The sequence below is a fragment of the Trichomycterus rosablanca genome, chromosome 22 (genome assembly GCF_030014385.1).
Source record: "Trichomycterus rosablanca isolate fTriRos1 chromosome 22, fTriRos1.hap1, whole genome shotgun sequence".
Classification (NCBI taxonomy): domain Eukaryota; kingdom Metazoa; phylum Chordata; class Actinopteri; order Siluriformes; family Trichomycteridae; genus Trichomycterus; species Trichomycterus rosablanca.
Window position 1 is genome coordinate 280,001 of NC_086009.1, and position 26,816 is coordinate 306,816.

At 42.3% G+C, this 26,816-nt stretch overlaps 3 protein-coding genes, 1 long non-coding RNA gene and 1 other non-coding gene across 6 annotated transcripts in view; 3 read left to right on the forward strand and 2 right to left on the reverse strand.

Moving 5' to 3' along the window:
- Positions 1-634, forward strand: part of rab11fip4a (RAB11 family interacting protein 4 (class II) a) — a 16,495-nt gene extending 15,861 nt beyond the window's left edge. For both annotated transcript variants that reach the window (XM_063019060.1, XM_063019061.1), the window contains one exon: positions 1-634. This exon is cut by the window's left edge and continues 1,297 nt beyond it. The gene's annotated coding sequence lies outside the window, so the exon portion shown is untranslated.
- An 892-nt stretch (positions 635-1,526) lies between these two features.
- On the reverse strand, positions 1,527-1,598 carry trnat-cgu (transfer RNA threonine (anticodon CGU)). Its single transcript has one exon. It is a non-coding gene; the product is annotated as a tRNA-Thr (tRNA).
- A 750-nt stretch (positions 1,599-2,348) lies between these two features.
- LOC134300049 (uncharacterized) lies at positions 2,349-3,420 on the forward strand. The gene is made up of 2 exons (XR_010007297.1): positions 2,349-2,403; positions 2,614-3,420. It is a non-coding gene; the product is annotated as an uncharacterized LOC134300049 (long non-coding RNA).
- A 1,823-nt stretch (positions 3,421-5,243) lies between these two features.
- On the forward strand, positions 5,244-14,790 carry suz12a (SUZ12 polycomb repressive complex 2 subunit a). Its single transcript, XM_062985100.1, has 16 exons — positions 5,244-5,440; positions 6,613-6,659; positions 6,770-6,834; positions 7,045-7,113; positions 7,205-7,254; positions 7,442-7,524; positions 7,660-7,855; positions 8,147-8,255; positions 8,337-8,442; positions 8,600-8,780; positions 10,043-10,131; positions 10,287-10,430; positions 10,674-10,831; positions 10,961-11,159; positions 11,568-11,647; positions 11,894-14,790. The coding sequence occupies exons 1-16, from the start codon at positions 5,290-5,292 to the stop codon at positions 12,114-12,116; spliced, it is 1,950 nt and encodes a 649-aa protein (XP_062841170.1). The 5' UTR covers positions 5,244-5,289; the 3' UTR covers positions 12,117-14,790.
- A 2,280-nt stretch (positions 14,791-17,070) lies between these two features.
- Positions 17,071-26,412, reverse strand: LOC134300415 (E3 ubiquitin-protein ligase TRIM65-like). The gene is made up of 6 exons (XM_062985101.1): positions 26,002-26,412; positions 24,492-24,587; positions 24,179-24,412; positions 23,684-23,843; positions 21,511-21,552; positions 17,071-18,172 (listed from the first exon to the last, which is right to left on the reverse strand). The coding sequence occupies exons 1-6, from the start codon at positions 26,410-26,412 to the stop codon at positions 17,625-17,627; spliced, it is 1,491 nt and encodes a 496-aa protein (XP_062841171.1). The 3' UTR covers positions 17,071-17,624.
- Positions 26,413-26,816: the final 404 nt, after the last annotated feature.

Below are 26,816 nucleotides of genomic sequence, written 5' to 3' on the forward strand. Positions count from 1 at the left end.
TAAATCGTATTTACGTGTTAGACGCGTTCTAGCTGAAGAGGAAGCGGACGTGCGCTTTTATACGCTTTTCAGATACGTTATTAGGAGCGTCGTCACCGCGTTAGCGTCAGAATTACTGCAATATTATAAACTTCACTCATCAGTCTGTAAATCTCCTGATCAATAACGTCACGTTTTAATGTGTGTGCACTGCTGATAGAAAAGTGCAGAGTTTGTACCCAGAATGCATCAGCACGCAGGATAGTGTAGGATAATCATGTAATGAAACTTATGTTAACGCCAACATGCTGTCGATAGCACTGTGGAATAAATAATACTACTTTGCAGCCGTGACAGTGACCCCTGCTGGCGGGTTGAGACGTAACGTGTCAGAAAGGGCGTGTCCCCGCCTGTGCCTGTTTCATGTGGCAGGTAGAGGTCACCAGAGTGCACTGGGGAATGGAGTATATCTAAATTAGGGCAAATAGGAAGGAAAATGTTCATGTTAGCACAGCTCGACGTTTTTGTATGATCAACTGCTCGGCACACAGTCACCTGATCTGATTCTTTATTATTATTATTATTATTATTATTATTATTATTATTATTTAAAGATGTGAAGGATCTTGTGTAAATAAAAATCTAATTAAATGAATCTGGCATGAATCAGAACTGCTGTGGGACTTTTGAAGCTCTCTTGACCTGTAAACACTCATTATTTATTTGATTATTATAATATTATAATATTGATTATGATTTATTTGATTAGTCTAACTGGCTGCAGATCAGATTGTTCCTGTTGATGTTGCTGACTGCTCGGACATTACAGGTTCGGTTTGGTTACCGTGTTTAGCTCCTCTGTTCTTTCGTAAATAAAACTCAATAATAAAGAGGAGAGAATTAATTCTAATATTTTATGAATTAATTCTGATGCAGATCAGATCGGATCTAGTCCTACTTGTGCAGGATTCCCATCTCCTCTGGTCTGGTCCACATGGATCAGTCGGATCGGGGCTTCAACCACCCGCTCAAACTGGGAGATCTGATCAGGAACCCGTTTACCGTGCGCCAGATCAAAGGGAGATCAAAGAACAGATCACTTCCGACAGATCAAACATAAAACGAGTCGCTGGAGATTCGAACGCGCTTCATCAGAGCAGCGAGGAGGAGCCAAGTGACTCCAACGAGTCTTTTCTAAACGACTCTTTCAATATGAGTCGAATCATGAAGAAGAACGAATCACAAAGAATCATTAAAATAATTCACTTAGTAAAATCACAAGTCTGAATGTATTCGCTCATAATTCATTCATCATTCATTCTTAATAACCACTTCACCTTGATCAAGAACGCAGTGGGTCCGGCACCACGCAGAAACGCTGGGTTTTAGTGTCTGCACTGATTCCTGAGACTCGAGCCCCTGACTTTCTGTGACTCTCTGTTTCATTTCCCGCAGGTTTTAACAGTAATGATCTTCTCTGATCGTAAGAGATAACGGTGAATAATCGCTCAGTCCTGAGGTCGGTTCTGTTCCTCTGGTTCGGTAAAAGGCACGGACGGGGTTCGAACCCGCGATCTTCGGTTTACGAGACCGACGCCTTACCACTTGGCCACCGCGCCTCGCCGGTTCAGTTGCTCAAAATCCCAACATGAACAAAACCTAAATGTTTTATCTTCCTTTATATTTATGAGTAATATAAAGATGATTCTGTGTTTAAGAAGTAAAATGATCCGATTGTTCGGTTTTATTCTGGTTTTAAACGTGAATTTCACTTTAATCCGAACAAAAGTGATTCAGTGGGAGGCTGAGGGTACAAGTAAAGTGCTTATGGCTGAATTTGGAACACAACCAGGATCTGTGCCTGGTCACACGTTTATTTTTATCCTGGTCAGGGTCGGCCTCTGGGATTCGAACCGAACACTGGTGGGTTGGTGTAATGGAATCTCTCACTCATTCACCTGTAGTGGGGTAGAAACAAACCCGGGACCCTGACCACCAGCCCACTACAGCCGAGCGCCAGGATTCGAATCTTGGCTGGTCAGGAGTCCACACAGACATAACTGACCAAACGTGGTTTCACTTGTGTTGACTTTTGAAATAAACAGTAACTGTGCAGTAAAATGTGCAGACGTTTGTTCTCTGTAGAAAGAATGCGCCCACTTGGACTCGGACCAGGGGTCAGAACTCAATCTACGCTTGATTATTGTTTACTATTAAAACAAGCAGTAGTTTGCACTGCGCAAGCGTCACGTGTATACGGTTTACCGGTATATCCAGGCTGTTTTGTTGCTATTTTGGAGCGAAGGGATTAGGGGGAGGGTTTAGGATGGATTTGAGACACAGCCGGGCTGGGTGCCACACTGCGCATGCGCGTTGCTAAACCGGCAGTGTTGTTACAGCAGCGGTTGTTTTGCGGTTGTTTAGGTGAGACGTTTTATTTAATGATTCACATTTCACTCACAGTTTATGTATTTTTATGTCTGTTGTACTTGCTTAAACAGTGGTTGGCACTCTTCTCCCGTCGGTGCCAGTATGTGCCAGTGCCAGTGCCAGTCTCTGATTTTAAGGCTGGCAGTGTATATGCAGTGATGGTTTATATATTTATATTAATAGTTGATCTGTGATTCTCCTCAGCAGATCATTAAAGCTTTAATAGAGAAGATCTCAGCTCTGATCTGGCCTGGTACCTGAGCGCCCCCTCCTGGATGTGGGCTGTAATCGATGCCCTCTTCAGCTGCTAGTCTGGAGCTCCAGTAGCAGGACCAGTGTTCATGTGTGTGAGCTGCAGGGAGGCTGTAGGATGAAGGTGATCGTGGACGTGGTGTGGATGGTGTGGGGAATCGGGGCCTGGGTGTACGATTACTTCCACACCAGCGCCATGGAGGAGAGGATCCATACCTTGGAGAACGTCCTGACCATCCACCAGTTCCTCATAGTGTTCCTCACAGCCAGCCTCGCCGTGCTCATCTCCTACATCGTTTTTAAGAAGCACTGATGCGCCGGGATGGTGCTGGAACCCATCAGGAGATGTTTCTGATAGATGGACACATTAAATGTGCAGTCAGCTGTTCACTGGTGTCACAGATTTCTAACCTGCCATGTGACTGGTGGTGCTTTCTGTTCTGTCCTGATTATTTCTGATCCACCTGTGGGGTGCAGAATATTTACTATCAGCTGCTATTAACAATGTTTGAAACTAAAATCCCTGGTGCCACCTTTACCTGTATCACCACACGTGGAGCTGGTGAATATTTAGCATGTACGTGATTTAACCCAGGGATAATGTGAAGGGGTGAATTTTAGGGATCCAAGAGGACTCTAAAGAATCGTGAAAATGGTTCAGGATGATAAACGGGATGACAACACTAGTTTTGTACTTTAATTAAATAACAATTTCCTAAACTTTGTCATGTTTACGATAATAAAACCACTGTGTTACTGTCTGGGTGGAACCGTGGTTTGTTCCTGGACCGGTATGGAGGTCCATTCTGCTGCCTGTTTTCTCCTTTAGGTGGCAGTGAGCCAAAGAGGAGTGGAGACTGTTATAGCTGAACTTGTTTAGGATTTTGAGATGTTGAGTAAGTTCAGGTGGTCACATTGTGAAACAGAACAGAATGAAACAGTATTTCTCATTTCATTTTTACATTTATGGTTTTTAGCAATTAGCAATTGTGACTATAGATAAATAAACAAATAGGGTTAAGGGCCTCGCTCAGGGACTCAACCATGGCAGCCAGGCGGGGGTGGGGCTTAACCCAGCGACCTTCTGATCGTCCTCATCACATTTCTTACAGGTAGGTGTGTTATTAAACATGACATTGTTAGCAGAACATCACAATCATTCTGCTAAACACTGAGCATGAAACGGTGAGCTGCTTCTAACTGGGAACCAGTTACAGGTGAACCGGTTCCACTGTGTAACATTGTATCAGTTACAGGTGTAACATTGTATCAGTTACAGTGTAACATTGTATCAGTTACAGGTGTAACATTGTATCAGTTACAGGTGAAACGGTGAAACATTGTATCACTGTGTAACATTGTATCAGTTACAGGTAAAACATTGTATCAGTTACAGGTGAAACATTGTATCAGTTACAGGTGTAACATTGTATCAGTTACAGGTGAAACATTGTATCAGTTACAGGTGTAACATTGTATCAGTTACAGTGTAACATTGTATCAGTTACAGGTGAAACATTGTATCAGTTACAGGTGTAACATTGTATCAGTTACAGGTGTAACATTGTATCAGTTACAGGTGTAACATTGTATCAGTTACAGTGTAACATTGTATCAGTTACAGGTGAAACGGTGAAACATTGTATCACTGTGTAACATTGTATCAGTTACAGGTAAAACATTGTATCAGTTACAGTGTAACATTGTATCAGTTACAGTGTAACATTGTATCAGTTACAGGTGTAACATTGTATCAGTTACAGGTGTAACATTGTATCAGTTACAGTGTAACATTGTATCAGTTACAGGTGAAACATTGTATCAGTTACAGGTGTAACATTGTATCAGTTACAGGTGTAACATTGTATCAGTTACAGGTGAAACGGTGAAACATTGTATCACTGTGTAACATTGTATCAGTTACAGGTAAAACATTGTATCAGTTACAGTGTAACATTGTATCAGTTACAGGTGTAACATTGTATCAGTTACAGGTGTAACATTGTATCAGTTACAGGTGAAACGGTGAAACATTGTATCACTGTGTAACATTGTATCAGTTACAGGTGAAACGGTGAAACATTGTATCACTGTGTAACATTGTATCAGTTACAGGTAAAACATTGTATCAGTTACAGTGTAACATTGTATCAGTTACAGGTGTAACATTGTATCAGTTACAGGTGTAACATTGTATCAGTTACAGGTGAAACGGTGAAACATTGTATCACTGTGTAACATTGTATCAGTTACAGTGTAACATTGTATCAGTTACAGGTGTAACATTGTATCAGTTACAGGTGAAACGGTGAAACATTGTATCACTGTGTAACATTGTATCAGTTACAGGTGAAACATTGTATCAGTTACAGGTGTAACATTGTATCAGTTACAGGTGAAACGGTGAAACATTGTATCACTGTGTAACATTGTATCAGTTACAGTGTTACATTGTATCAGTTACAGGTGAACCGGTTGCACTTGGTTAACAGGAGCGCGCGGCGCTGCTATGGAGACGGGCGCGCGGGGCTCCGGGAGCGAGCGGAAGCGCGGTGCTGTGAGCGCTCTTTTGTTCGGCGGCTCTTGTTCGACTCTCTCTCACTTTCTCTCGCGGTGTTTTGGTTCGTTATGGCTCCACGCAAGTCCGGTTCGGATCCGTACCGACCCGCTAAAGCTCACACCCAGGTACCGGCGGGGAACGCGGCCGTGTCGGCGGCTAAGAAGCCCAAAATGGAGCAGCTCCAGGCCGACCATGAGCTCTTCCTCCAGGCCTTCGAGAGTGAGTAAACTCGGCTTCCTTCACCGTGCTCGAGCTACCAAGCTACATGCTAAACTAGTTCCTACTTACACACACACAGAGTTACATAAAGTACCTGAACATCACACACACACACACACACACACACACACACACATTTATACTGATTCTGATTCTGATTCTGATTCACTTTATTAGCTCAGAACTTCCTCGTGTTTCTCACTGATCTGATCTAAAACATTTCCTGTTAACACCTCAACACCCAAAACCTGATTTAATAACATTAACATTAGTGCTCAGAACATCATGCAAAAGTTTACACACCCCTGAAGTTCTGTTCGTCTAAAAGAACTCGGATTTATGGTTGTTTTCTGAATTAAACTCTTTGGGAAACTTTTAAATGTTTGATAAACTTTTGGACTTATCTCATCATGCGTTTAAACATTACAACTCAGTTCAGTAAATAAAGATTAATGTATTAAATTGTTGAGATTTTTATTATCTGTGAGAATAATTTCATTTATTCAGGTTTATTATTAAATAAAATCAACAAAACTGAAATTAACTGGGGGGGGGGGGGGCACAAACTTTTCTTTATCATCTGTTAAACTCTTAAGTCTTTACATTAAGTTTTCTCAGTGCTTTACACAGTCAGAAACATTAAATACACTGTCAGGCCGTGCCGGTGGCTCGGTGGGTAGCACTGTCACCTCACAGCAAGAAGGTCCTGGGTTCGATCCCCAGTTGGAGTGGTCCGGGTCCTTTCTGTGTGGAGTTTGCATGTTCTCCCCGTGTTCGGGTGGGAGCTCCGGTTTCCTCCCACAGTACAGAGGCGTGTAAGTGAGGTGAACTGGAGACACTAAATAGTTCATGAGTGTGTTTGATATTAAACCTGAACTGATGAATCTTGTGTGAGCAGTAACGACCCGTCCTGTCATGATGAACCACAGTGTAAAACATCACGTTATAATCCTGATAAACAAACAAACATAAATACACTGTGTGGACAAAAGTATGTGGACGGGGTGTACAAACTTCATCAGAAGTCATTTAAAGCAAGGCAGGGTAAAGAAGAGACGACTTATTTACACCGGCGTGGCTAGTAAACCTTAGCTAGCAGCTCAGATGCCTGGTAAACAGTAAACATGATGGATTTGAGGTGTCAGTCACCGCGGTCTGTGTTGTTTTTTCAGAGCCGACACAGATTTACAGATTTCTCCGTACGAGGAACCTGATGGCGGTGAGTGGATCATCGTTAGTGATACTGACCTGCAGAGAAGTTCTGCTCTGTAACAACAAGCTGAGGAAACATCTAAACTTTTCTCATTTCTGTCTCTGTTTATGTTCCAGCCCATCTTTCTGCACCGGACCCTCACGTACATGTCACACCGTAACTCCAGAACCAACAGCAAGAGGTAAGAGGGGTCAGCTTTCCAATACAATGTCAATAATGTCAAAACTGGTCGGCGTGTTGGCACGAAGGCGGTCGGCGTGTCGGTATGTCAGTATCTTTATGAGTATGAAGGTTCTCCTGGTGTGTGGTTACTGGAGTATAAACATTACTGGTTTATGAGGTGGTGGTGAGCAGTGGATGGAACCTCACTATCTTGGGTTCTTCTCCTCAGGAAACAGTTCAGCGTGGATGATCTGCGCTTCAGAGTGGAGAGGACCAAACAGGAGCAGGAGTCTCACAGGTGAGAGGAGCTTCTACCACGTTCTGGAGGTGGACCTGGTTAGTGATGAAGGTCTGAGGTTCTGATCTTTGTGCTCTTCGTTATGTTTCAGTTTAGCTTCACACCTGCAGCTCACCTTCACCGGCTTCTTCCACAAAATCGGTACGTGTTTCCATCTCCAGCACATCACACACACACCGTCACCATCTCACCTGACATGAACGACCTGCTGAGTGAGTGAGTGAGTGAGTGAGTGAGTGAGAGAGTGAGAGAGTGAGAGAGTGAGTGAGTGAGTGAGTGAGTGAGTGAGTGAGTGAGTGAGTGATGTGGTTGTTGTTGGTGTTTTCAGATAAAACACAGAACTGTGAGAATGAGGAGAGCTCAGTGATGCTGGAGGTTCTGCTCATCAAAGTGTGTCATAAAAAGAGAAAGGTAAGAACTCCCCACAGTTCCTCACCCAAAAATATTTCACTGTGTTCATTCAGCACATTCTCTCTCTCTCTCTCTCTCTCTCTCTCTCTCTCTCTCTCTCTCTCTCTCCCTCGCTCTCTCTCTCGATGCCTCCAGGACGTGAGCTGTCCTATAAAGCAGGTCCCCACAGGGAAGAAGCCGGTTCCCCTGAACCCCCGGGGGAAGAGCGGGGCGTGGCCCTCCATCATGGTGCCCAGTCAGGAGTTTGAGGCCAGTAACAGTCACATGGTGAAGTCGTACTCGCTGCTCTTCAGGGTGACGTGTGCTGCAGGGCGAGAAACCCGGGATACCAGTACGCTGCAACACACACACACACACACTGTACACACACACACACACTGTACACACACACACTGTACACACACACACTGTACACACACACTGTACACACACACACTGTACACACACAGTACACACTCCCCCACACACACTTTGTCACACACACTATAGACTCCGTCACACACACACTGTACACACACACACACTGTACACACACAGTACACACTCCCCCACACACACTTTGTCACACACACTATAGACTCCGTCACACACACACTGTACACTGAATGTTTGTTGTGTGCAGATGTTGGTGAGGAGACGATGATGTCGGGTAAGAAGAAGCGGTATTCCTCTCACCGCGGTGACGGCGAGACGACGTTTGTGGCTCAGATGACGGTGCTTGATAAGAACAGGTGTGTGAGCATCTACAGCGTTTGTGTAATATTGATCCACGACTTCAGTGTGTAACGGTGTGTGTGTGTGTGTGTGTACAGACGTCTGCAGCTGCTGGATGGAGAGTATGAAGTGTCCATGCAGGAGATGGAGGAGTGCCCCATCGGCAAAAAACGAGCCACGTGGGAAACCATTCTGGATGGGAAGGTGTGTGTGAAAAACCATAAACAAATGAAAATGGGAAGCGGTTACTTTATTTTCATGTAGCCACGCCCCTTTAACTGCTGGAGCAGTTTGTTTGTTTACATCTATTCCTCTTTGAGTGTACTGACGAGGATCTTTTTGCTCCCCCCCCCCCCCCCAGTGGGTTCCTCCGTTCGACACTTTTTCACACGGACCGACCCTGCAGTTCACGCTCTGCTGGACGGGCGACACGGGCGACATCGCCACGCCCCCGGTGACACGCCCCCTCGCCACACGCAACGCCCAGCCGAGCGGCAGCGAGAACCAGAGGAACAACTGTCAGAAACCTGCACATGCAGTAGGTACGTCGTGCTCACCGCCACACACTCGGCTATTACTGTCTGTTTATTCAGATCAGGGGTCCAGACTTTTCTCGATAGGGGTCAGACGGAGTAAAAAATTACAACCACGGGGCCACAACCACAGGGCCACAACCACAGGGCCACAACCGCGGGGCCACAACCGCGGGGCCACAGAGTCTTTAATAATAAACGAAATAAAACCAGAACAGAGCTCCTGATTACTAACAATTCCACTTCCTGTTTATCTGATCGATTAATGATCGTGATTAATGTGTCGTGATTTCACTCACCAGTTTATAATCCTAACCTCAAGATTATTATACCCCTTTAAATTAAACATACCCACTTCCCTCTGAACTCAGCACTTCTGAACTTTTCTGTGTTCTGCGTCTAGTTTTCGTTTCTCTGGAGCCGCCGCGTTTATCCAGAAACTGAAGACGTTAATGTAGGTGTGACGTTAATGTTTAGAGTCGGGGGGGAAAGAAGATGGGGAGAGATTTAGATCTGGTTTATGTGAGAGCGCCAAAAAGTAACCAGCCTCAGTTCCAAAAAGAGTTGGGACGGGGTGTAAAATGTGAGTAAAAACAGAGAACAGTTGTTTGTTAATTCGCTTTGATCTGTTTGTAAACAAACGCAGCACAAAGACAAAAACGTTTCATGTTTTATTGAACTTTATTAACATTTAAAAATAGTTGGGACAGTGAAGAAGAAGAAGAACCTTTATTGTCATTATACTTGTGTACAATGAAATTTAGTTTTTGAACAGTGTTTGAACATCGCTGCTCACTGCATCATCTGCATGAGTTAATACTCGGCACAAGCCATACATCAACAACGTCCAGAAACGGCGTCCACTCGTCTGGGCTGGACCGATAGCTGCGTATCAGCTGGCTAACACGCTAACTCGATACTGCTAAGACCTCGAGATGTCCGGTTCCAATCCTGGGCGTCGCTGTCGACCTGGTCTGGTGCCCATGCAGGCATGTTTATCTGTGCTTGTGTCGCTGTACAGCTGGTAGAGGCGCCTGCAGTAGTGACGGATGATCTGGAGGGCATGGGTGAGGGGTATCGGCACATTTTGGAGCAGCGTATTCACCACCAAGCCACCTTCTGCATGTGTTATAACTGCATGGCTGAGTAATTAGAGAGCGTTTCAGTGTTTGACTTCTTGTCCCAACTCTAAATGAGGTCCTTGTGAGGCCGTTTGTGATTGGCTGTTCCGCTCTGTGTTTGTAATAATGCGCTGGTGTTCTGTTTTCCAGCTGTTAAAGACCCTCTGAGCTCTGATCCAGTGGTGAGGAAGGAGCAGCTCCATGTCGAGCCCCGGCAGAAGCTACGGGTTTATTATCAGGTAACACGCTCGCTATGCTACTGACGGGTCGACGGTTTGAGCTAGCCACCAACTTTCATTTAACTGCCATGACAGGCCGGAGATAAACACACTCAAACCCTCAGAAGAGATTTTCATTGGCTACGTCTCAGCCTGTTGTCTTTGTCCCCCGGTAGTTCCTGTACAACAACAACACCCGGCAGCAGACGGAGGCGCGGGACGACCTGCACTGTCCCTGGTGTACGCTCAACTGCCGAAAACTCTACAGCCTCCTGAAACACCTCAAACTCTCTCACAGCCGCTTCATCTTCAACTACGTGGTGAGGATTTAGTCATATCCGATTCCTCAAGGATATTTTGCACAGAGAGTCACGCATCGATCAGCCAGCAGAGGGCATAACTGCAGCAGAGTTCTTAAGAGTTCATAACCTCTTACCTCCTCAGAACTGTCGCAGCTGCTGGCTGATCAGAGACCCTCTCTTTACTTTCAGTAATATATGTAATTTTGGTGTAAATAATATATAATAAATATATATAATATATAAGGTTATGTTGTCGTTCAGCCCCACCCTAAAGGAGCGCGGATCGACGTGTCGGTGAACGAGTGCTACGACGGATCGTACGTGGGGAACCCTCACGACCTGCACTGCCAGCCCGGCTTCGCCTTCAGCCGCAACGGCCCCGTCAAGCGTACCAGCGTCACCCACGTCCTCGTCTGCAGGTGAGTCCCGCCCGCCTGCGCCGGCTGAGCGGTGGACTGAGTAGCTGGCATGAAACCACAAGAGGTTTAACGTTGGAGTTAGAGACGTTAGCGTAGACGTTATTCTGACGGCGTATCTCCGAATCTCAGGCCCGAGCGCACCAAGCCGAGTCTCTCGGAGTTCCTGGAGTGTGACGAGGTTCCTCTGGAGCAGGGACGTCCGCTGGTGAGCGGCCACAACCGCCTGTACTTCCACAGCGACAGCTGCGTGCCGCTGCGCCCACACGAGATGGCCGAGGACAGCGAGGACGAGAAGGACCCCGAGTGGCTCCGCGAGAAAACCGTCATGGTGAGTGTGGGTTAGATTCAACATTCAATTTAGACCTTACATACATTAACAGAATTGTGGTATGTAATTGTGTGTAGTTATGTAGAATTATATACGATATATAACTGTATTCGTATATAACTGTATATTATCATATATAATTGTATTTAACATTATATACTTGTGTATAATTGTAACAGTATGTAATTATATTTAATGCTATACTATGGTATATAATATATAACAATATTTAATGGTATATAATGGTGTTTAATGATGTATTTGATGTATATAATGGTATATAATTATATATAACGACATTTAATGGTATATAATTGTATTTAATGTTATACAATGGTATATAATGGTATATAATCATATATGATGGTATTTAATGGTGTTTGTGGGTTTTGGTTTGTTTCACTGCAGCAAATTGATGAGTTTACAGACGTGAATGAAGGAGAGAAGGAGGTGATGAAACTCTGGAACCTTCACGTGATGAAGCACGGGTGTGTATTCCACCCTCACACACACACACACACACACACACACTCACAGGGATCTGAACTCTGTAATTAAAGGGGTGTCCACATACTTTTGGCTAGATAGTGAACTGTAAAAGGCTGGGCTGTGTTCCAAATGCACTTTCTGCTCAGGTGATGACTGTGTTCCAGATCGCTCTCTCATGTTAAATATTAATACCCCGGACCGTGAGAGGTTCTAATCCCCCTGTGTGTCTCTCTGTGCTCCGTTAGCTTTATCGCGGATAATCAGATCCCTGCGGCCTGTCTGCAGTTTGTGGAGAGCTGTGGGTCCATCATCATGGAGAGGAACCTGTGCAGGAACTTCCTGCTGCATCTGGTCAGCATGCACGACTTCGGCCTGGTCAGCACGTCCACCATCGACCGGGCAGTGGCTCGCCTGCGCCGACTCGCCTCACCTCCCCACGCCGCCGGAGCGCTGACGGACCGTGCCTGACCACGCCCAGCCAATCAGAGCGCAGACGGACCGCGCCCGGACAGTGGAACTGTGGAACACCAGACGTTTCTCATGGCCGGACCGCGGCGCTGGATCGGATCTCTTGCGGCTGCTTTTGGCTGGAAAGATTTTAATATATTTATTTGATGGTGCGTGACGGCGACGCCGCAGCTTTTACCGATGTTCCTTCTCTTTAGTTTCTGATGAATCGTTCCGTCTGTCTCCACGTTTCTGACTCGTGTGGGATGAGCGATACCACAAAAATCACATCGCCGTGCTGGACGATGTTTTCAGGTGCTAATGGTTCAACTAGCCTGGTGCTAATGCTAAATCTGATCAGCGATTCACAAACTTCCTTCTTATGACAAAAAATTCCACATAAAACACAGCTTTTAATAGCGTAGCTTAATAGTGAAGCTAGCATGCTAGTCAAGCAGCAGTGTTTTTAGCTTGTTAACCGGCTTGTTGAACAAGCTAGCGATAACTTGACCTGCAAACCTGCTGCTGTTATACTGAAGTAGCCGAAACGTTCCAGAATTATAAGTGTTCATTAAGCTACGTGTCTAATGCTAACAAAAACATATTTTTATTTTTATTTTAAGTTAAGGAACTTTAGCCCAAGTAGCCCTGCGCTAAGCTTCACTAGCTAAGTGTTATTTTTAAATGAGCTAACGTTGAGGTTACTTCATCAGTGGCTAATTGCTAATATGCTAAGTTCTGAGGAACAAGCTAAGGAAGGAACAGTCGTGTGCTAGCTTGGTATAAAATACTGATACGATATTTATTTTAATGACCCAACATCACACGAGCTAGCTACTGAAAAGCAGCACCGCTCACATTGTTACGAGGTCTAAAATTAGCTAGAATTGCAGCTTCCTTAATTAGCGAATGATTTTAGTGTTTTGAACCAGCGGCCATGTTGGCTAGTCAGCTAGCTTTAAGTCACGCTAACAGTAATGTTACGTTTAGCGTATTAGCAGCAGCAGCAGCACTGAGGGAGAGTGATGTCATGTGAGCAGGTTTGTGATTGGCTGATCAGATTTAAATATAAGCTCCGCCCCCGTTTGAAGCAGGTTTATATTTCTAACAGATATTTAAAATATTTAGATTAAAATGTTTGATTTTCTTGAGAAACTGGTGCGTTTAGAAACAACCAATCAGCTGCTTGTTGCTATACAGTGTTACTATTTATAGAAACAGACTCTCCGTGATTGGTCAGAATCGTTCTGTACAGCTCGTCACTGCTCCGCTGATACTGCTGCGATATTTATACTAATAATAATAATTATATTAATATTATTGTTGTCGTATCGCTCATCTCTGACCTGGTACCACACGCACTTTAGCGTGATCGTTAGTGCTAGTTAGCGTGTGTTAGCACAGGTGCTAAAACTGGATTGTGAACGATGTGTTTACTGTAACTGCTGGTGCAGACTGAGGACGTTCTGATAATCGTTTATACATCACGATATTTTACATTACTGACATCAGAGTGCTGCTGAATACCGCTGCTCCCGCTGCTGTCTGTAAAAGTGGGCGTGTCACTGGTGGGTGTGGGCTATAGTAATAATCACCAGCGCATCATTAATGGTTCTAGTTTGGTTATGCAGCACCGATGTTTGTGCTACGCTCTTCATATCGACTGTAAAGAAGAAGATTCAGTCCGAGCGACTGAAGCCTCAGCGTCCTGCTCCAGGGTCCTACAGCACCGGCGTGGTGGTGCTGGGTTTTGAACATATCACCTCCCGCTCCGTAGTCCAGTCCAATCACTGCTGAGCCACCAGGAGCCTGAAGGCTGGAAGGGACAGCGGCGTTTAAGGGACCAGAGCGGCGCGTCTCTTTCTCTGACGCATGTCCCCCCCTGGTGTATGGAGGCTAAGAGCCGCGACACAAACGTGTGATTGCATCATCGTATACATTCTAACACACACATGCTCACTCACTGCTGCACTCATGTTTACATCCCGGCTGCAGGAGTATGTTTGTAATGAAGCTAACACAAGCTAACGGGCTCTTAGATCTGCCGATACTCCGGCGTCTCTGGCTAGTATCAGAGCAGCTTGTTTGTGTATGTTAGCGAGCCTGCTACAGGATCGTTCTGATGATCAGATTACAGATGAATGGTGATGAGTCGGGACTGAATTCTCTACGATGTTTTACTGTTTACATTCTGATCAGATTATTAAACTGGATCTGTGGTGGAGGATCTCAGACGTGGAGCTTAGCGAGCGAGCGCTCTAATTATCAGGAGTAGCGGTGTGATGGTGCTGAGTATCGTGATTCTGTTGGATGGGTGATTATGGGTACGTACCTACACCCGTCTGGTGATGATGGGATGAACGATGATGAGGATATTTTGGGTGACGAGGACGATTTCTGATGAACTTGTTTACAAACCAAAGCGAGTTTTTTTTACTCAAACATTTTGTGACCTTTTGAGCGTCTCGGACGTTTCGCTCGATCTTTTTTATTTCTGAAGTTGTTCATGCTGCGATTTTTATTTCTCTTTTTTTCTTTTTCTTGAATTGTGTAGAAATGTGAGGATTTTTATTAGCTGAAGAGTTTTTATCGGCATCGTTTTGCACAAACATGAGAAAACAAACTAGAAACTGAATTAGCCGAGTGTTGGTGCTTCTGGTGATTTTTATTTAAATAAAGAATTTTTCACAGTTGAGACGTTAAGTTGCTGGTTTTATTTATTTATATTTAATAAAATGCGTCTGTGATCTATAAGGTTCTACAGTGACACAATCTGAACGTCAAACATTGCTTATCTTATCTGATCTACAACCCCTGGCAAAAATGATGGAATCACCACTCTTGGAGGATGTTCTTTCAATTGTTTAATTTTGTAGAAAAAAATAAATCACAGACATGCCACAAAACTATCATTTCTCAAAATGTCAACCTTTTGACATTTAAGAAACAATAAAAAAGAAACAAATATAATAGTTGTGGTCAGTCACAATTGCTTTTTTTTAGATCAAGTAGAGGAAAAAAATATGGAATCACTCAAATCTGAGGAAAAAAATGATGGAATCATTAGAAAACACTGCACCATTATTACTTTGTTGCACCACCTCTGGCTTTTATAATGGTTTAAACTCTCTGAGGCATGGAGTTAACTAATGACAAACAGTATTCTTCATCAATCTGCCTCCAACTGTCTCTTATTGCTGTTGCCAGATCAGCTTTGCATGTTGGAGCCTCGTCATTGACCATTTTCTTCCATTTCCACCAGAGATTTTCAAATGGATTGAGATCCGGACTATTTGCAGGCCATGCCATTGACATTATATGTTTTCTGGAATGAAAGTTTTCACGTCCTTTGCCCTATGGCAAGATGCATTATCATCTTGAAAAATGAAGTCGTCATCATCACCAAACATCCTTTCAACTGATGGAATAAGAAAAGCGTCCAAAATTTCAATGTGGACTTTGGCATTTATTGAAGACCATCTCCCCTGTGCCTTTACCCGACATGCAGGCCCATATCATCAACAACTGTGGAAATTAACATGTTTTCTTTAGGCGTTATCTTCATAAATTTCATTGGACAGACACCAAACAAAAGTTCCAGCATCATCACCTTGCCCAATGCAGATTCGCGATTCATCACTGAAGATCACTTTTATCCAGTCACCCACAGTCCACGATTGCTTTTCTTTAGCCTACTTTAACCTTGTTCTTTTCTTTTTAGGTGTTAATGACGGCTTTTGTTTGGCTTTTCTGTATGTAAATCCCATTTCTTTTAGGTGATTTCTTACAGTTCAGTCACAGACATGGACTCCACTTTCCGGCCACTTGTTTCTCATTTGCTTTGTTGTGCATTTTCTGTTTTCAAGACATATTGCTTTAAGTTTTCTATCTTGATGCTTTGATGTCTTCCTTGGTCTACCAGTATGCTTCCCTTTTACAATCTTCCCATTTTGTTTGTACTTGGTCCAGATTTTAAACACAGCTTACTGGGAACAACCAACATCTTTTGCGACATTCCCTGATGATTTATCTTCTTGAAGGAGTTTTATAATCTTCTCATTTGTTTCAACTGACATATCTTGTGTTGGAACCATGATTCATGACAATCTGCTTTGTGCAACAGCTCTCCGAGGTGTAAGCACTCTTTTTAAACTGAAGAATAATTAGCAAATCTAATCTGCTGCAGATGTTTTGTTTTTAAACTGCAAATTACAGAGTGATTCCATAATTTTTTCCTCAGATTTGAGTGATTCCATATTTTTTTCCTCTACTTGATCTAAAAAAAAGCAATTGTGACTGACCACAACTATTATATTTGTTTCTTTTTTATTGTTTCTTAAATGTCAAAAGGTTGACATTTTGAGAAATGATAGTTTTGTGGCATGTCTGTGATTTTATTTTTTTTTCTACAAAATTAAACAATTGAAAGAACATCGTCCAAGAGTGGTGATTCCATCATTTTTGCCAGGGGTTGTATAATAAATACACATAAGAATAAATGCACGTGTATCAATTACACTTTAACACAAACATTAACACATAACATTTTGGCTTTGTAATCTCTCACTGCCCACACAAAACAGAATAATAGCGGCTAAACACTTCAGTATATTTCAAAAGTTAACTGCTTACTTTATAGTTACAGATATTTCTTAAAAGTGTATGAACGTGTATGATTAGTTCTGCCTGTAATCCAGAATTAAGTTCTATACTGTAACAAAAAATATGAATGTAAATGTTTGTTGCGATGACGGTGATGTAAAATAATGTTAAAATAATTCAAAGTACAAACATTTGAGTGGTTAACGAGAACTCTACTTTAAATGTCACACAAGCTCAGTGCAAAACACGAGCACGGAAACGGTACAAATCCGATCTCTTCCCTACACACTCGCTCCCTACACCCTACAGTGCGCTTAACATTCTTAAAGGGCCAGACAATATATTTTATAATTCACATTACACGACAGGTGAGACATTCTTTTTTCTTAATATAGCGCTTTTATTTAGGAAAAAATAGTTCTTACATAGGCAGGAAAATCTATGGCAGACACAAGAGTCAGAACAGCGGATTGGGCGTAACGTTATTATTACTGTTTGCTCCTTTTTCTCCACCCTTGTGCTCGATTAACACTGAAGACATATTTAGTAAATAAGTACATGTCCGCGCATGCACGCGCTTGTGTTCATTTCCGCTTGAACTGATAAAAAATTTTGATTTTTAAAAATTAAAAGACGAGCCGTTATTCAGTTTCTGCTTGTTAGCTCACAGCTAACGCTAGCCAGTGTGGCTTTTTACTCGTCTCTCTGTGTTATCACCAAGGAGCACCCCACAGCCAATCAGCGAGCTACAACCGCCTACCCCTCCCACCCCTCCCTCACTGTGGATGCGCGCATGTCCTAAAGTCTCAGTTTTCAAGGTAAACCTGAAGCAGAAATTTGGCGCTTCACATTTAAAAAATACCGTCACCATTTTTAAATACCGTCACCATTTTTAAATACCGCGGTATATCGTCATACCGCCCAACCCTAATTCAATTTTGGATCACAGAACCTCACAGATGATCCACAATAAAACGCCACCACCCCAAACCCAATCCCAGCGTAGAGGGGCTGAGTGAAGGTGGTCTGGACTGTGTGGAGGAGCCTCATTGTATCAGAGATGCTGTAGAAGGACAGAGTTCCTGCACTCTGATCCACATACACTCCTATTCTGGAGGCTGGTGGACCTTTAAGTTTAGTCTCAATGTTGTTGTGACAGAAACAATAAGTAAAGGAAGAAAACGAAGAGCAATACAGACTCCAGGACTGACTGTTGTGTCCAAACACACATTTATTACCCGGCCCTTTCCTGCTGATCTCTTTATACGAGACTAATATTTCCACACCACCGCTCCACTCCATCTCCCAGTAACAGCGTCCTTTTACTTCCTCCTTACACAGGACCTGACACCTGCCAGCAAAACTCCCCTCAGAGTATCGCTGATCTGTATTACTGATTGTCACCTTTTTGTTCCTCTCAGACAGGACGAGGAGACGATTTGCTGTACTGGGATCCAGACTGAGCTCACAGAAATCTAAAAGAATGAAGAGAGTGAAGATCAGAGGAAGATCTCTGTCTGTGTTTAGATCCTCCTAAAGCTTCTCTAGATGAACCATCAAGAGAAAAATCTACTGATTGTGATGAAGCAACAGAAAAGAAAAACATCCCGATCATGATTAAACACACACTGATACAAACGTGTGTGTGAGAGAGTGTGTAGGTGTGTGTATCAGTGTATGTGTGTGCGTGTAGGTAAGTCAAAAGTCTCAGGACACTTTTATTTCAGAAACGAAAGGGAAAATTACATATCTGAATACCCCAGGGAGTAACGGGTGAGGGGCCTATCCCTCTATGTCCAGAACATAGCCGCCATCTTGAAAGCCGCCATATTGGATCAAGGGCAAGTTTTTTCAATGTGAAGGTGGTCATGTAGCATATCAGGGGAGACCAGAATTTTCTCAGAAATCGATTGCCCCAATCAGATCTGCAATATCTCTTGTGGTTCAAAAGTTATCAACACAGAAATTTGCAACAACGACCGGGAACGTTCCCTGTGATGCACGGCTATTTGACGTGTTTAGTGTGTCGTCCCTGGTGCTGAACACAGAGCTGAAGGAGCTGGATCCAATCGTTATGAACTTGCATAAGATACTCTGGAGAAATGCTGTCACAAGCCTCCACGATGCCGTGGTGAAGACTTTCTCAGCATACACAATTTGTTTGAGACCCCAGAGATAAAAGTCAAATGGTGTGAGGTCGGGTGATCTGGGCGGCCATTCCACAGGACCAGGGAATTGAATATCCAGCCACTGATGAACACCTGCTCCGTAGTGTGGTGGAGCCCCATCCTGTTAGAAATAACAGGGAAAACTGCCATCTTGGGTCAGAATGGATGGGAACACTGTTTCCTGTAGCATTGTCAGGTAGCGCTGAGCATTTAGGGTCTGGACGATAAAAATGGGTCCAATGACAAGGGTGCCCCATATTCCACACCACACCATAACCTTCACATCACCTACGACTTTAATGTCTGCCATCTAGTGAGGGTGTTCGTCACTCCAGTACCTCACGTTCTGCCGGTTGACCTCACCACTGACATAAACATTGCATGAAATCACAGGGAACGTTCCCGGTTGTTGTTGCACATTTCTGTGTTGATAACTTTTGAACCACAAGAGATATTGCAGATCTGATTGGGGCAATCGATTTCTGAGAAAATTCTGGTCTCCCCTGATATGCAACATGACCACCTTCACATTGGAAAAACTTGCCCTTGATCCAATATGGCGGCTTTCAAGATGGCGGCCATGTTCCAAACATAGCCTAAAAGATAGGCCCCCTTACCCATTACTTGCTGGGGTATTCAGATATTTCATTTTCCCTTTCGTTTCTGAAATAAAAGAGTGTCCTGAGACTTTTGACTACTCTATATACATATATATACAGGGGTTGGACAAAATAACTGAAACACCTGGTTTTAGACCACAATAATTTATTAGTATGGTGTAGGACCTCCTTTTGCGGCCAATACAGCGTCAATTCGTCTTGGAAATGACATATACAAGTCCTGCACAAAAAATTTGCTTTTGAGGCAAAAACAAAGAATTCTGAGCGAAGTACGTGCTTTTGCAGGTATTTCATTGAGTTTTGCTGTTTGTACTAACTGTTTTGAGAAATGCACTTGTGATGCCAATGTAAATCATGATGTGAGAAATGTACCAAATCGACTGAGAAAAACTGTAACTACATGAAATTCTGAGATTAATCGCGATTAAAAATTTTAATCGTTTGACAGCCCTAATATATATACACTGTGTGCAGAATTATTAGGCAAGTGAGTATTTTCACCATATCATAATTTTTATGCATCTTTTTCAACTCCAAGCTGTATAAACTTGAATGCTTATTGTATTTAAGCACATCAGGTATTGTGTATTTGTGTAATGTAGGAGGGTGGAGCCTAAGGAGATCAACACCCTATATTAAGGTGTGCATAATTATTAGGCAGCTTCTTTTTCTTAGATAAAATTGGCCAAAAAAGAGATTTAAGTGACTCTGAAAAGTAAAAAATTGTAAAATGTCTTTCAGAGGGATGCAGCACTATTGAAATTGCTAAGACATTGGGGCGTGATCACAGAACCATCAAACGTTTTGTTGCAAATAGTCAACAGGGTCAAAAGAAACGTGTTAAGAAAAAAAGATGCAAATTAACTGCTAAAGATTTGAGAAGAATCAAACGTGAAGCTACCAGGAACCATTATCCTCCAGTGCTGTCATATTCCAGAACTGCAACCTACCTGGAGTACCCAGAAGTACAAGGTGTTCAGTGCTCAGAGACATGGCCAAGGTAAGGAAGGCTGAAACCAGACCACCACTGATCAAGACAAATAAGTTAAAACGTCAAGACTGGGCCAAGAAATATCTGAGGACAGATTTTTCAAAGGTTTTATGGACTGATGAGATGAAAGTGACTCTTGACGGACCAGATGGATGGACCCGTGGCTGGATCAGTAACAGGCACAGAGCTCCTCTTCTACTCAGATGCCAGCAAGGTGGAGGTGGGGTACTGATATGGGCTGGTATTATTAAAGATAAGCTAGTTGGACCTTTCTGGGTTGAAGATGGACTTAAAATCCACTCCCAAACCTACTGCCAGTTTTTAGAAGACACTTTCTTCAAGCAGTGGTACAGGAAAATGTCTGCATTTTTCAAGAAGACCATAATTTTTATGCAGGATAATTCTCCACCGCATGCATCAAAGTACTCCACTGCGTGGCTAGCCAGTAAAGGCCTAAAAGATGAAAGAATAATGACATGGCCCCCTTCCTCACCTGACCTAAACCCTATTGAGAACTTGTGGGTCCTTCTTAAACAGGAGATTTACAGTGAAGGAAAACAGTACACCTCTCTGAACAGTGTCTGGGAGGCTGTGGTTGCTGCTGCACAAAAATTTGATCATCAACAGATCAAGAAACTGACAGACTCCATGAATGGAAGGTTTTTGGCTGTTATTAAAAAGAAGGGTGGCTATATTGGTCTTTTTTTTTTTTTTAAATGTCAGAAATGTTTATTTGTTAATTTTAAGTTGTTTGTTTATTATTCTCACTTTAACAGATAAAAATAAACAAGTGAGATGGGAAATTTTTTGTTTTTTATTTAGTTGCATAATAATTCTGCACACTAATAGTTGCCCAATAATTATGCACACGTAGCTATTTTCCTAAGAAAGCCAAAACCTCACTTTCACTTTCTTAAATATTCAGGTTTAAGGTTTATTAACATTTTGATATATATATATATATATATAGAGAGAGAGAGAGAGAGAGAGAGAGAGAGTAGTCAAAAGTCTCATGTGTGTGTGTTTACACCTACATTGCAGATGATCTTCTCTGCTCTTTGGTGGTTCTGTTGCAGCTGTGGACACACAGAGACCAAATGAAGATAAAAAACCAGTTTCTGTAAGAGCAGCTCAATACTGGGATAATTTGGGACAGAGGGTGGAGCTATAAGAGGCGGCCTGGTGCTTCCAGTTAGGCTGAGTGTGATGTTCAGCCATCTTCAGTCAGAAGAAGGTTTCCTTGATGATGGAAGCTTCTCCATCAGGTAAGTGTTGGCTTAACTGTAATGACGCATGAGGTATATTGCTAGTGTAAAAATTGAATAGTAATTAAATTATTAAATAGTAAAGTGACGTGACGATATTGCACAATGAGGCCAATATAGCCACATATATACTGTATATACATACACATATATACTCATGTACACATATGCAAATACATACACACACACACATCGCAGAATTCTTTCAGCTGTGAGATGTTTGAGCGGTTTCTTGCATGTACAGCCCTTTTTAAGTCACTCCACAGCATCTCAATGGGATTAAGATCCGGACTTTGACTTGGCCATTCCAGGACTCTCCACTTCTTAGTTTTCAGCCAGTCCTTGGTGGATTTACTGGTATGTTTTGGGTCATTGTCATGTTACAGGGTCCAGTTCCGCTTCAGCTTTAATTTTTTTACAGTTGGTTTCACATGTTCCTCAAGCACCCTCTGATACATAGTAGAATTCATGGTGGATTCTATGATGGTGAGCTGGCCAGGTCCTGCTGCAGCAAAGCATCCCCAAACCATGACGCTTCCACCTCCATGCTTCACAGTTGGTATGAGGTTCTTTTCTTGGAATGCTGTATTTGGTTTACGCCAAACATGTCTTCTGTTCTGGTGTCCAAATAATTCAATTTTAGACTCATCTGTCCAAAGAACATTATTGCAGAAGTGATGGTCTTTGTCTGCGTTCTCTCTGGCAAACTTCAGTCTGGCCTTAATGTTCTTCTTAGAGAGCAAAGGTTTCCTCCTTGCACACCTCCCATGAAAATTAAACTTGTGTAGTCTCTTTCTGATAGTTGAGTCATGCACTTTCACCTGGACAGTAGCAAGAGCCTGCTGTAGGTTCTGTAATTACATTTTAGGATTTTTCATGACTTCTTTTAACATCTTACGCTCTGCTCTGGGGGTGAACTTGCTTGGACGGCCAGACCTGGGCATGGTCGCAGTTGTTTTGAATGTCCTCCACTTGTAAACAATTTTCCGGATGGTGGAATGGCTGATTTCAAATTCTTTTGAGATCTTTTTAAATCCCTTACCAGACTCATAAGCAGCCACAATCTTTTTTCTGAGGGCCCCAGACAGCTCTTTGGATCTCACCATGGTGCTCACTCTCACTTCAACAGTCAGGGACACACCAAACTAATTTTCTGAGGTTTAAATAGGGCAAGCTTCTTTCAAAATGCTGGGTAACGATGTTCTGATCATGTGCACCTGATGTGATACACCTGTGTGTGATCTTAACTATTTTAAGTGGGACAATATGTAGGGGTGTCCTAATTTATTCCTCACCAGAAATTGCATTGTTTTTAAATAACATTTTACAGAAAGTTGTAAAAAGGCCTTTCTTAATTTTTTATTGTTTAGTCATATTACTTGGATCCCTCAGTATTGTTAAAATTGATATTAAATATCCACATGTCCAAATATTTGTTAAAAAATATACAGGCTTTCATAGGGTGTCCTAATTTTTTCACATGACTGTATATATATATATATATATATATGGCTCTGGGTAAGAATGACTTTCTAAACCTGTCCGTGGAGCAGCTCTGAGACAGCAGCCTGTCACTGAACATGCTCCTTTGTTTAGTAATCACTGTATACAGTGGATGACTGACATTGTCCATGATAGAATAGAGTTTACACAGTGCTATAAGAATAAGCTATAAACATTAAAATGAGAAGCTCTGTACAGACCTCGAAAAGCATGTTGTAGATTTTCAGTTAAGTACAAAGAACATGGAACAGTGATCCAAGAATCCTTTTGTTTCTTTGTTCATGTCATTCACAATTAGCATCAATCCCATCGTTCATTCACTAAGGAAGGTTCTTGTACGAGGCTCTTCAGACACTTTATTTACCCCCAAATAATTTTATTTCTGTTCACTGAGACTGTTGTAAAAAAAAAAGAAAAGAAAATGTTTAATGTTTCTCACCATGTAATCGGGTTTTGTTGAGTTTTTCCTCACAGAATTCCACGATTTGCTTCTTCAGATCTGAGAGAGATTTGTTCACTTCATCAAATGAGAGATGTTGATTGACGGTGATGCTGGATGAGTCCTCACATCCAGAAGAGACACATAGAGACGAAAAACTCTACAGAGAGAAACAGTGCAACAGACATTCCCTAAACTATTTACTAAACACATATTATTTACATGAACATCATCCTGTATTTTACACTCCAGATTAATAATGACCCACAATTACAAACACCAAACTAAATGATTTTATTTTAGTTAGTAAATCATTGACGTTTTTATTTGCTGGTTTGTTAAAGTTTGTAGATTTATCCACTAATAAGTGGTTAGTTCATCATTACCTGGAAAAGTTATTTTTTTATATTTGGGGTTAATACCATGTTCAGCACATATTTGAGCCATTTATGGTATACTAGGTATTACATTTCAGTCTGTTAATAGAATCATTACCTGGAGGAAATGGATGTGATCATGTGATTGAGAAAGCTCCTCCAGCTCATCGACTCTCCTCATAAGTGCAGTTATTTCCTGCTCCAGTTGCTGAATAAGTTGTTCAGCTAGACCCAGTTCAGCTTTCTCCTGATCTCGGATCAGACTCGTCATCTCCGAACGCTTCTTCACCATGAAGTTGATCAGCTCAGTAAAGATCTTCTCATTGTTCTGCACTGCTGCATCAGCACGACCCTGTTAGGAGATAAACACACAAGATGGAGGAACATTAAAACATCCACCATATTTTACTCTGGCTGTGGTTCCTCCTCACCTTAATAATGCGGACAGTGTGTTGGAGCTGCTGCAGCTTCTTCTGCTTCTCCTGGATTCTCTGCTGTGATTTCCTCTGCTCCTGCTTTACTTTATTCTGTGCTCAGAGAAAATACATTCAAGTCTTTATGTTTTATTAGTGGAACAGACTGCACAACAAAACAACAGATCCTCGAGCAGTTTTCCTTCATGGCAGTAGCGGACAAATACAAGCAGTTAGGATGCATTTGAAATGTCTGTCGACTCGTCCAATCGCAAAGAAGATTTCTTTCCGCCATTTCACGTTGTTTGCCATATCAGCAACACGACGACTGATGGTGTTATCAGAAAGTGGAATTTTTTCAATGTCGCGGGCAATCTTATCTCCATGCATATTTTTAGAAATAGCCACGGCTGCCGGACGAACGAGTGTCTCTGCAATAGTATAAGACTGTTTTGCTTTAGCAATCAAATACACCACTTCATTTGAGGCAATCAGGGCTTTCACCGTCACTGTGGTTTAGCCAACAACGATTCTTTACGGCAGAAAAAGTCAGCTGGCTTATCTTTCAATGTCGGATGCTTGGTGTTCAAGTGCCTCATTAATTTCACAGGTTTTAAACTATCGTTTGCAAGTACTTGAGAACATATAACACATTGTGAGTGTTCTTCATTTATTACGATGCATGTAAATCCATACTTTATATACATTTTATCATACTTTCTGCGTTTTGATGCAACCAGGCTTTTGGAATTAGCAGCTAGCTTTCTCTGTTGTGGTAGCCCTGCGCTTGATGTGGGTGGCTCATCGGCATCAATGATATCTGAATGAGCGGTCCCGCCAGTGGAGTCCTCAGATGAAACAACGTCATTGTTTTTGTCACTTCCTTTAACTAATTTCAGTTTTAGCCTTAAGTTTTGCTAGCCACCAGTCTATTTTAAATTGAATAGTGTGAGTGGTCAGAGATATTAATTAAATACGCCTCTTGTGGGTGAAAAATGAATTGCTTTAGTTTAAGTAAAAAAAAATCGCGTTATGTCACGCCCCCTGTTCCTCTTCCACAGAACTTTAATTCTGTCATGTGTGGTATTAAGCTATGAAATGCTGGAAGAAGGTGTTGGCTAATGAAATGTTCACCAACTGGTCTGACCTGTTTATAATGATATTTATGACATTTATATACTGTCTTACAAATCTTTTCAGTGTTTTCCTCATTAATTTCCTCATTGGGGGCCAGTGATAGTTCAGTGGTTAAGGTACTGGACTAGTAAACAGAAGGTTGCTGGTTAAAGCCCCGCCACCACCAAGTGGCCACTGTTGGGTCCCTGAGCAAGGCCCTTAACCCTCAATTGCTCATTGTGTAAGTCGCTTTGGATAAAAGCATCTGCTAAATGCTGAAAATGTAAATGTAATTTAATATCTAAAAGTAAACCGTAGTGAAGTTCTATAAACTGACTAAAGCAGGTAATAAAAAATAGAAATTAGAACCAGTATAAATAATTATGGAAGAGTTTAGACTTCCAGTTCTCACCTGCTTTTCACTTCTTCCTGTTTGAACTGGAACTGTATTGTGATATTTATGTTGATCCATCTTGCACAAACTACAGATGAAGCTTCGGTCAGTACGACAGTAGCTCTCAATTGGTTCATCATGCTGAGAGCAGATCTTCTCCTGTAGGTCTCCACAGGCCTCCACAAATGTGTATTTTTTCAGACCAGTGGTGTTTCTGCACAGAGCAGGTCTTGAAGTGAAAAACGTCCTACACTGGGGGCAGCTGAAAATCCCACCATCATCTTGCTGATCCCAGTGGCCATTAATACACACCTTACAGAAACTGTGTCCACAGGGAGTAGCTACTGGATCCTTCAGGAGATCCAGACAGACTGGACAGATGAACTGGTCCACTGAAAACTGATCTACTGGAATAAAAGCTTCTGCCATTTTCACTCAGAGTTTCGTTTAGTCTGAAATTAGTTCCCTGGTTCAGTGTGTATTATAGTGGTACAGAGAGAGTGGGTGTGGCTTTATAACACACTCATCTACAGTGGGGCCAAAAAGTATTGAGTCAGCCACTGATTGTGCAGGTTCTCCTACTTAGAAAGATGAGAGAGGTCTGTAATTTTCATCATAGCTACACTTCAACTAGGAGAGACAAAATGAGAAAAAAAAAATCCAGGAAATCACATTGTAGGATTTTTAAAGAATTTATTTGTAAATTATGGTGGAAAATAAGTATTTGGTCAATAACAAAAGTTCAACTCAATACTTTGTAACAGAACCTTTGTTGGCAATGACAGAGGTGAAACGTTTCCTGTAAGTCTTCACCAGGTCTGCACACACTGTAG